Source organism: Engraulis encrasicolus, chromosome 16 (assembly GCF_034702125.1).
Source record: "Engraulis encrasicolus isolate BLACKSEA-1 chromosome 16, IST_EnEncr_1.0, whole genome shotgun sequence".
In the NCBI taxonomy this organism is placed as follows: Eukaryota; Metazoa; Chordata; class Actinopteri; order Clupeiformes; family Engraulidae; genus Engraulis; species Engraulis encrasicolus.
In genome coordinates, this window is record NC_085872.1 from 54,452,524 (window position 1) to 54,462,523 (window position 10,000).

Here is a 10,000-nt window from a genome sequence, read left to right on the forward strand (position 1 = left end):
GTAACTGGTAGTGTGTTTTACGTAATGCACTGTGTTGGTGGTGGGGGACCTATTGTGACTATGACAGACCATCAGTGGTGTTGTGCTAATTGTTCACTAACTTTGCAGGACAAGAGCATTCCCACCAAGAGTTGTAATCCAAGCTTAGCCTGAGTACCCTGCACCATAGGTGGGAATCAAGACTCCAGGAGAGTGGAAATAAACCTCCAATAACCAAATTATTGCATTTCATGACACATAGCTTTCATTACACATAGCAGTGGATGCCCTTCCTCACGCTGTTCGTATTCAAACCGAAATGGCACGCCACGCCACTGGTGCAAGGGCCCGCGAACGCCGCTTGTGACTTTGTAAATATTGTAAAATTCTACATTTTGTAAATATTTTCTTGTTCTGCTGTGTTTTGCAGCCGCGATGCCCTTTCTGACGCTGACCATCGTCTTCAAGCCGTACCAGCGAGGCATCTACTGTGACGACGAGAGCATTCGCTACCCCTACAAGAAAGACACCATATCACATGGCATGATGGCCGCCATCACCATATCCTGCTCCATCATCATCGTAAGTCATTTGTAGTCTTTTATCCCATTGAAAGTCATTTTTAAGACATGACTATTGAACTACAACCATGTCAGCTTCAGTTAGTCGAGTGTTACAATGGGTTCCAATGGGAGAAAAAAAACTACCCACTAGGCTACCCGAAGAGGCCATTTTTGTAGTTCAATAGCAGTGTTTCATAATGGGCTCCATTGGGAGAAAATACTACAAATGGCCCCTTCTTTGTGCCCTTTTTCTTGCAGATCATGTCCGGAGAGGCCTACCTGGTGTACACCAAGAAGCTTCACTCCAACTCCGAGTTCAACCGCTACGTTGCAGCACTCTACAAGGTACTCTGGAAAGAAATATATGATAAAATATACAAGCTATATAATTTGTATATTTTACTCATATTATTATTTTACATTTGCATATGTTTTTATCCCTGAATTTTAATAACACTGACTACAATTATTTCAAAAAGATATCTGGGGGGAATCTGGCGCCACAACGAAGTGTTTTGTTTTGTTTTTTATTTATTTTTGCTGCTGGAGATTAACATTTCAACAATTGTCTTCATCAGCTAGCCAAGAGTGTAGTAGAGTCTGTTCTGCCATTGAAACCAATTATAAGACTTGGCTATTGAACTACAATATGACCTCTTTAGCTGACCTTGTATGTAGTCTTTTATCTCCGTGATAGTCATTATAAGACGTGGCTATTGCACTACAAAAATGGCCTCTTCAGCTAGCCTATTTTGTAGTCTTTCCTTCCTTTGAAACCCATTATAAAGCATGGAAACTTAACTACACAAATTGCCGCCAACAACCTATTTCTTCCAGGTGGTGGGGACCTTCGTGTTCGGTGCATGCGTCAGCCAGTCTCTTACTGACCTGGCCAAGTTCACCATCGGGAGGCCCCGACCGAACTTCATGGCGGTCTGCAATCCCACGTCCTGCAACGGATACGTCTTGAACATCAACTGCACCGGAAGCTACCGGAACGTTACCGAGTCCAGGTGAGTCCATATGATGGGGGTTAGAGCGTCAGACTAGAAGTCACCAACAGGTTGCAGGTTCGACTCCCCAAAAGGTTGCAGGCTCGATGGGGGGTTAATTAACCGTTTCTCTGCACTGTAAAAAATGATAACTAGCCTATACAAGTTAGCATGACTTATCATTGATAAATTATTCTGCAATTAAAACAACTTAAAAATGGGATGGTTTAATTTAAAATTGCACGTTTACCAGCTGCTTCAGAATTCCAAGTTAATTTTTTAATTGAATCTTTGTGTTGTTTGAATACAACGCTTCACAAATGTTCAATTCAAAGCTTCACAGAACTTATAATACAGATTTAAATTAACTTGAAATCACACAATTACCAGCTGCCTCAGAATTCCAAGTCAATTTAAATCTTTATTGTAAGTTGTGTGAAGCTTTGAATTGAAATTTTGATATAACCTTTGATGATATGCATCAACATTTGCATTGTATGCTGAAATACAACTGTCTGTCAACTAGTAGACGTGTATAAACCATATTTCACTCTCTATTCAATATCACTCATTTATTCAATACTGCATCTTGTTTCAATTTTGTCACTGATGATAAAAGGGTTAATTAAGACATTTCAACATCACAGCTCCTCCAGCCATCAGTTTAGAAACACTGCTCTACAGAATGAAGACGAGTCATGTAATCATTTTAGATAAACAATCGTTATTTTGGTTTAAATAAACTGAGATAAGAAGCCATTGTTTGTTTGTTTGTTTGTTTGTATACAGGTTGTTCAACAGAATGAGAATGAGCCATGTAATCATTTTGTTTGCTTTGTCTGTTTGCTTGTTTACAGGTTGTCGTTCTACTCTGGTCATTCCTCGTTTGGGATGTACAGCATGCTCTTCCTGGCGGTGAGTTACTGTCTTAACGTCAGTGGCAATAGCAGAGAAAGTGGAATGAGACTAGTGGTAGTAGAGCAGAGAAAGTGGAATACCCAAGTATCTGCAGTACCACCCAGACAAGTGGAACATGTTTAACGGAGCTGAATATTTTCTCGTTGTATAATTTTTTTGACAACGGTTTGATGGGGTTGGTTTATGACCGTGATGAGGAACCTTTTTCCATTCAAAGGGACACTTTGAAAAAATGTTATACAAGTCCTCCAAGGTCCATACTATGAACACAACCCAGGATTTCCCCCTGCACTTTAGACCTGGGTGTGGATTCCAATATGCGGACTTCCGTCCTCCCTTGTTCACCTGCCTGCTTGTCACTTCATGATGATGACACTGATGACAGAAATTTATTTTTCAATTATATTGTATCTGGCAAAAAGCTCAGTTCTAATGTCATTTTCCCATTTGCAAACGGGATGGGGCTTCCCCCGGAAGTCGTTGTGGCTGGGCTGACAGCGGGATAACTTTGTTGTTTTCACCATGGAGGCGGGGCGTCAAGAGAAACGCCAGGAGTGCGCTACAATATGCGGCCTTGCCTCCTCCACTTGTGCTTGTCTCCTCGTACCAGGAAGTAATATGTCATGATGACATCACTGACAACAGCATTATATTTTCAATATCTTGCAAAAGCACAATTCTAATGTCATTTGCTCAAGTGCAATTGGGATGGTGAATGAAAAACAGACCCTCAAAATTGTTGTGGCTAGGCTGACAGCTGGGAAATTTTATTGTCTTCTCTACGGAGGCGGGACCAGGAGGCGGGGCGAGGCCACAAGCATAAGTGGAGGACGGGAGTGTTCATATTGGAATGCGCCCCTATATTGAAGGCGATCACCTTTACAACAGACCCCCCCCTTCACTAGGTCCCCTGAAAATATAATTAATTGTATTGCAAATGTAATTTCTAAGAATGCTTTCCAAAACAAGTCATATTTCATGTGAAAATGCATAACAATGAAAACACGACCCCACAGGGCGTTAACGCCTAGCCAGGGCGAAAGCCGGCTGTTGACTCCATCAAACAGTCTGGCGAACACTAAGAGGAATCCGTCTCCATGGAGGGGGGGAGATGGTCTGATATAGTGTTACCTTAACCAATCAGTAATGCACTTTGCAGGTGAAATCTGCATCACCACTCTCAACTGTTTGCTGATTGGCTAATAAGTGAGAGAACCGAGATTGGAGGCTTTTGCCAGACGATGTGGGAAGCCAAAATCTTTGGGTGGAGTACATAGGATGGCGTGGCCAGGCTAGTTAACGCCCCCCCTGAGCCATTTATGAAGTGACTGGACTCACTTGCTCTCTCTCTCTCTCTGCAGTTGTACGTGCAGGCTCGTATGTGTGCCAAATGGACGCGTCTGCTGAGACCCACAATCCAGTTCTTCCTGGTGGCGTTTGCGGTGTACGTGGGCTACACGCGTGTCTCGGACTACAAACACCACTGGAGCGACGTGGTGGTGGGCCTACTGCAAGGAGCGCTCATCGCTGTTCTAAACGTGAGTGCAAAAAAAAATGATCCGTTTTCTGTGTGTGTCTGTGTCTGTGTCTGTGTGCGTGCGTGCGTGCGTGTGTGTGCGATCGCCGCCGCGCAGAATCAAAGGAAAGGTGGCTTATGAGATTAAACAAAGAGGGACTGCAGTCGAATGCATATGTGTGTTCATTTCCTATGCTATTCAAATTCATGACAATTAATAATATAATGTTGGTGAGGGCTTTAAACTTTTTGACTTATTGGCGAGACAGGAAATCATTTCATTGGGGGGTGAAAAAACAAAAAATCAGATGTCACACGCCCCCCCTGAGATGCCTCCGTGCCCCCCCCCAGGGGGGCTTATGCCCCACTTTGAGAAACACTGGCCTTGTATATATGGCGGTGTATGGAGCTCTCATCGCTGTCCAAAGGGCCAATCCCATTTGTATTTTTCTACCCTTACCCCTACCCCTTACCCCTCCAAACGGAGTCTGCCTGTCCGAACCCCTCCTTTTTGAGGGCTACAAAGCCCTCCCCCTTACCCCTACCCCTCTGCCTTAACGACTATTGGGATACCCCTACACAAAACGGAGGGGGAGGGGTAAGGGTAGGCCAATTGAATGAGTGAGTACAAAAATTATCAGCTTTTTTCATCTGATGGGACAGTGTGAGATGGAGAGAGAGATGGTGTGTGTGTGTGTCTCTTAACTAATAGTCTATATCCTTCAACTTATCGCTTTTCTGGTGTGTGTGTGTGTGTGTCTGTGTGTGTGTGTGTGTGTGTGTGTGTGTGTGTGTGTGTGTGTGTGTGTGTGTGTGTGTGTGTGTGTGTGTGTGTGTGCGCGTGCGTGCGTGCGTGCGTGTGTGCCTTCCCAGGTCCGCTACGTGTCCGACTTCTTCAAAGTCCGCCCTCCGCTCTGCGTGCGCTCCGACTCCGGCGAGAGCGAGGTTCTGGAGCGCAAACCCAGACTGCAAATCGCCGAGAGCGACCCGCAGAACAACCACTACAGCTACTAACACCTCAACCATTTTTTGTAGTCTTTCCTCCAAGTGAAAACCATTGTAAGTCTTGGTGATTGAACTACAAAAATGGCCTCTTCAGGTGGGGCAACCCCTTGTAAGACATGGCTACCTGAAGAGAGTATATTTGTAGTTCCATAACCTAGTGTAGTGTTTCATCCCATTCAAATCCATTATAAGAATGGGCTATTGAACTACAAAATTGGCCTCTTTAGGTAGCCTAGAGCAGTGTCTCCCAACCTTTTTTATCCTGCGTCGGCACCGCTTAACACCTCAACCATTTTTTGTAGTCTTTCCTCCAAGTGACAACCATTTTAATTCTTGGTGATTGAACTACAAAAATGGCCTCTTCAGGTGGGGTGGGGTAGAGTGTAGTATTTTATGTAATCGCAACCCCTTGTAAGACATGGTTATGGAACTACAAATATAGTCTCTTCAGGTAACCTCGTGTGTAGTGTTTCATCCCATTCAAATCCATTATAAGAATGGGCTATTGAACTACAAAATTGGCCTCTTTAGGTAGCCTAGAGTGTAGTCTTTTATCTTATTGAAACCCATGGTAAGACGTGGAGATTTGGCTACCTTGAGACTATTTCTGTAGTTCATAGTTCTTTTCAAAACTGCAAATTGTCAAGATCGACCCCCCAAGACAACCACTATGTCTGCATCGCTGAAATGTTTTTTTTCTTATACTTCTTTTTTTTTAAATCCCATTCTTATTTTATATTTTCTGTACTTACAGACAAACACAAACAGCTGTTAGATGGCCAAGGTTGTTTGTAGTTTGTCATTGGACGTGTGTTTTTAATTAGTTTATACACACAGAGACACACACAGACACACAGACACACACACACACACACACACACTCACACACACACACACACACACACACACAGACACACACAGACACACACAGACACACACAGACACACACACACACTCCCTTGTTATTATTATTATTGTTATTATTTCCATGTTACTGTCTTTCACATGGTTTTATCCAGACTGTCCAAAGTGAAAACACTTTACAATATGCATCCAAATATGGACACGCAGATTGTGGACAGTAGTACACTTCAAAACAATGTCCATTTCCTGTCTGTTTATTTTTAGTTTTCGTGTGTGCTTTGTTTAGTTCCATCATGTTTCATGAAGACTATTTTGTCTATTTTGTCACTGTTTTTGTTTCCGTAGTAATTGAGTGCCATCTCAGAGTGTTGTCAACCAGGTTCATGTGTTTTAGATATCATGTTACTTTTATATTTTATGTTTTCATGGTTTTTATTAACGTTAGAGCGTTCTTGTTTCAGTTTTTCAGTACATCAAATGAGGCTGGGATGTGAATAGTTCAAGGGTGAGCGTAGGTTGGCACATTGAGTAAGACGCCAAGGTCAGACACAAGGATGTTTTTTTTTTTTTAGAATGCCACCCCAGGTTTCTGCCTTCATCTGTGTTAGACATTTTAGTGTCTTATTCAGTGTTGTGAACCTGATCTCAACTTTAACTGTTCAACATCAAATTGGCATTGTTTTCAATGTTTTTTTTTATTTTTATTTTTTTATTTACATGGCAATACTTTATACAATGGTTCAGTCGATAGCCATTAACACATACTATTTAATTTCATACATAAAGATGTTATATTAAGTCTCTACTATATAATAGTTAAAAGTTAATTTCTATTGGCCTTTTATTTGTTATTCTAGGGTTTTTTTACACTGTAAACACTAGTTAAACCAATACTGGCGTGCGTGCATGTGTGTCTGTGCGTGCGTGCGTAATTGTATGAGCATATGTGTGTTTGTGAGCCTTACGTGCCATGTAAGTAAAGGTTGGGCACCCCTGAACTACAAAGATGGCTTCTTCAGGCAACCTAGCATGTAGTCTTTTCTCCCATTAAAACTCATAATAAGGCATGGCTTTTGAACTACAAAAATGGCCTTCTCAAACACACATGATTTGTTTTGCTTGTGTCACTTTGCTCTTAGCCGTGTTTGTGCGTGCGTGTGTGTGCATGTGTGAGTGTGTGTGCCTGCGTGTGTGGGTCTATACGTGTTTGTGCGTGCGTGCGTGCGTGTGCATGTGTGAGAGTGTGTGTGCCTGCGTGTGTGGGTCTATACATGATATTAATTCCATACGTACTACCAGTGGTGTAGTCTACGAAGAACGCAGGCATATGCAGTATAATACCCTTAGTAAACTTTCATGTAAATATCAAATTTGGCAATAGGCAGCCCAATTTTTCAACATTTCAGGGATTTCAGTATACCCACCTAAAATTGATTGATCCATTATTTAGGATAGCACAAATGTGTAGAGTGTACCTGCCTGAAAGGGACACTGTGTGAGATTTTTAGTTGTTTATTTCCAGAATTCATGCTGCCCATTCACTAATGTTACCTTTTTCATGAATACTTAGCACCACCATCAAATTCTAAGTATTCATTATGACTGGAAAAATTGCACTTTTCATACATGAAAAGGGGGATCTTCTCCATGGTCCGCCATTTTGAATTTCCAAAAATAGCCATTTTTAGCTGCAAAAATGACTGTACTTGGACCATACTACAAAATATTTGTTCATTATTTAGTAAACTTTCATGTAAATATCACATTTGGCAATAGGCAGCCCAATTTTAATGAGCAGCATAGTTGCAGTACCTTTTTTGACCATTTCCCTCACAGTGTCCCATTAAAAAAATGCTCAAATATACAGTATACCCAGACAAGCTGGGCAACTTCACACAGTGACTAGACCCAGGGATGACTGGAGCACTCAGCAACTTTTGTAGAGGTTTTTTATTATTTTGGTGCACAAAATGACTGACGCTTCGGCGCACCTGCGCCTTCCTCAGAGTCAAACCATACTGGTGATACCACAGTCAAAATAAAGACCTCTTCCCTCCCTCCTGATACAGTATACCCACTACAAAAAAGTAGACTACACCACTGCGTACTACTGTTTTAGTTCCTCCGCTGTGCGTCAATGTGAACTCTGAAACTCGTACATATACAACAACAAAAAAATCTACATTCTTTTGTTCATGTGCTATGCATGTACTATGCATGTCCTGCTGATAACCATATTCACTAATGACCAATTCATGCCTTCATACCATGTTCACTAATGACCAATTCATGCCTTCATACCATGTTCACTAATGACCAATTCATGCCTTCATACCATGTTTTTAATGATGTATTATATGAAACTACTGTTTTACATGACCTGCTGGAATAGATGTGAATCTCTTTTTTTTGCAACTTGCACAGCAAATGTTTATTGATTGTGTGTGTGTGTGTGTGTGTGTGTGTGTGTGTGTGTGTGTGTGTGTGTGTGTGTGTGTGTCTGTCTTGTCTCGTCTCGCGTGTGTCTTGTCGCGCTTGCTCGTGTGTCTTGTAGCGTGTGTGTGCGTGTGTCTTGTCATGGGTGCGTCCGTGTGTGTTTTGTGTGTGCGTGTGTGTCTTGTCGCGCGTGCGCGTGCGTGTGTGTGTGTCTTGTCGTGTGTAGCCGTCATAATATTAACCAAAATGGCGCATAACATCTTTTCTACATATATACCCATATGTATTTTTAATATTCTATTCTCTACATGTACTATATACTATTCTATACATGTACTACAATTCTATTCTATCCACTGAGTCTATTCATGCACTCTGCATTATCTACTGATATTAAAATTGTTATTTCTATTCACAGATTATGCATATGCTACTGACAAAAAAGACTGCATTATTGGTGTTTGTAGTTTAGTTTGGCCTGTGTTGACATTACGTTATATCCCATTACATTGGCATAAAGACTACAGTTGCCATTTTGGGTGTTTGTAGTTCAATTGGGGCTGTGTTGACATAACGTTGCATCACATTACACTGTGGGAAAAAACTACATCGACCATTTTGGCAATTGTTCAAAAGTTCAATTGTGACACTTAGCTGATGCTTTTATCCAAAGCAACTTGTTACTGTGTATTGTCCCTAAAGAAATGTGTATTGAGCTATCTGCCTATCAAGATAATTGGCCATCCATCTATGTCTCCACTCAAAGTGAGCTACTTCCGACAGCTGATTAGATCTGAAGGCCGATGTATGTTTGTATGTTTCATGTATGTTTCATGGTTCTATGTTGCCACGGTCACAAGTTACACAACTTTTTTTTCTTTATTTTTCACGGTTGTAACTGCTCATTTTTTTTGTCTAAATGACTGTTTTTTGCATGATGCTTCTCTAAACAATACAGTATATCACGAAAGTCAATACACCCCTCAGAGTTTTGCATATTTTTGAGTATATCTCTTCATAGGAAAGCATTACAGAAATGTAACTTTGACACAATGATTAGTGACCTTTTAACAACATATTTAACTGCTTAAATTTCTTGTTCACTCAGAAAAAAACAAAATACAGCCATTAATGTTTGAACATGTACTCACAAAAGTGAGTACACCCCAGATTAAAATCCGGTAGAGAAGGGGCTATGTTGGCTCGAATCGTCTCGAAATGAAAAGAGATGACAAGGGAGGTCATCAGTGTGCGTTTCAACCTTTCTTTGCATTGAACTTTTAAATGTTGAGTCTGCATCTGGCTTAAATAGATTGGTGTGAGATTTGAATGCAATCCTATGGAGAATATCATGATCTGCTTCAGTAGTCACAGTGCATGTTGACATGCATGTTTCTTTTAGGTGTATTTCAGATTGCCAATGTTGACAGCATTCATGCATCCCCAAACCATGTCAGTCCCACTACCATGCTTGGCTAGTGAGAGGATACACCTTTTTTGTAAAACTCACTTGTTTACCACCACACATGCTTGACACCATCTAAGGCAAATTTGTTTATCTTGGTCTCTTCAGATCACACAACATGGTTCCAGTGATCCATATCCTTGGTCTGTTCATCTCTCTTGAGACCAAGATAAACAAATTTGCTTTAGATGGTGTCAAGCATGTGTGGTGGTAAACAAGTGAGTTTTACAAAAAAGGTGTATCCTCTCACTATCCAAGCATG

At 41.3% G+C, this 10,000-nt stretch overlaps 1 protein-coding gene across 1 annotated transcript in view; it reads left to right on the top strand.

Annotated features, from left to right (window-relative positions):
* LOC134465929 (phospholipid phosphatase 2-like) overlaps positions 1 to 4,982 on the top strand; it is a 42,478-nt gene extending 37,496 nt beyond the window's left edge. Inside the window, exons 2-7 of the mRNA XM_063219830.1 lie at positions 410 to 561; positions 801 to 887; positions 1,380 to 1,555; positions 2,392 to 2,449; positions 3,814 to 3,990; positions 4,842 to 4,982. Of these exons, the coding sequence (XP_063075900.1) occupies positions 410 to 561; positions 801 to 887; positions 1,380 to 1,555; positions 2,392 to 2,449; positions 3,814 to 3,990; positions 4,842 to 4,982 (791 nt within the window). The remainder of the gene's footprint in view (positions 1 to 409; positions 562 to 800; positions 888 to 1,379; positions 1,556 to 2,391; positions 2,450 to 3,813; positions 3,991 to 4,841) is intronic.
* The last annotated feature ends 5,018 nt before the right edge of the window (positions 4,983 to 10,000 follow it).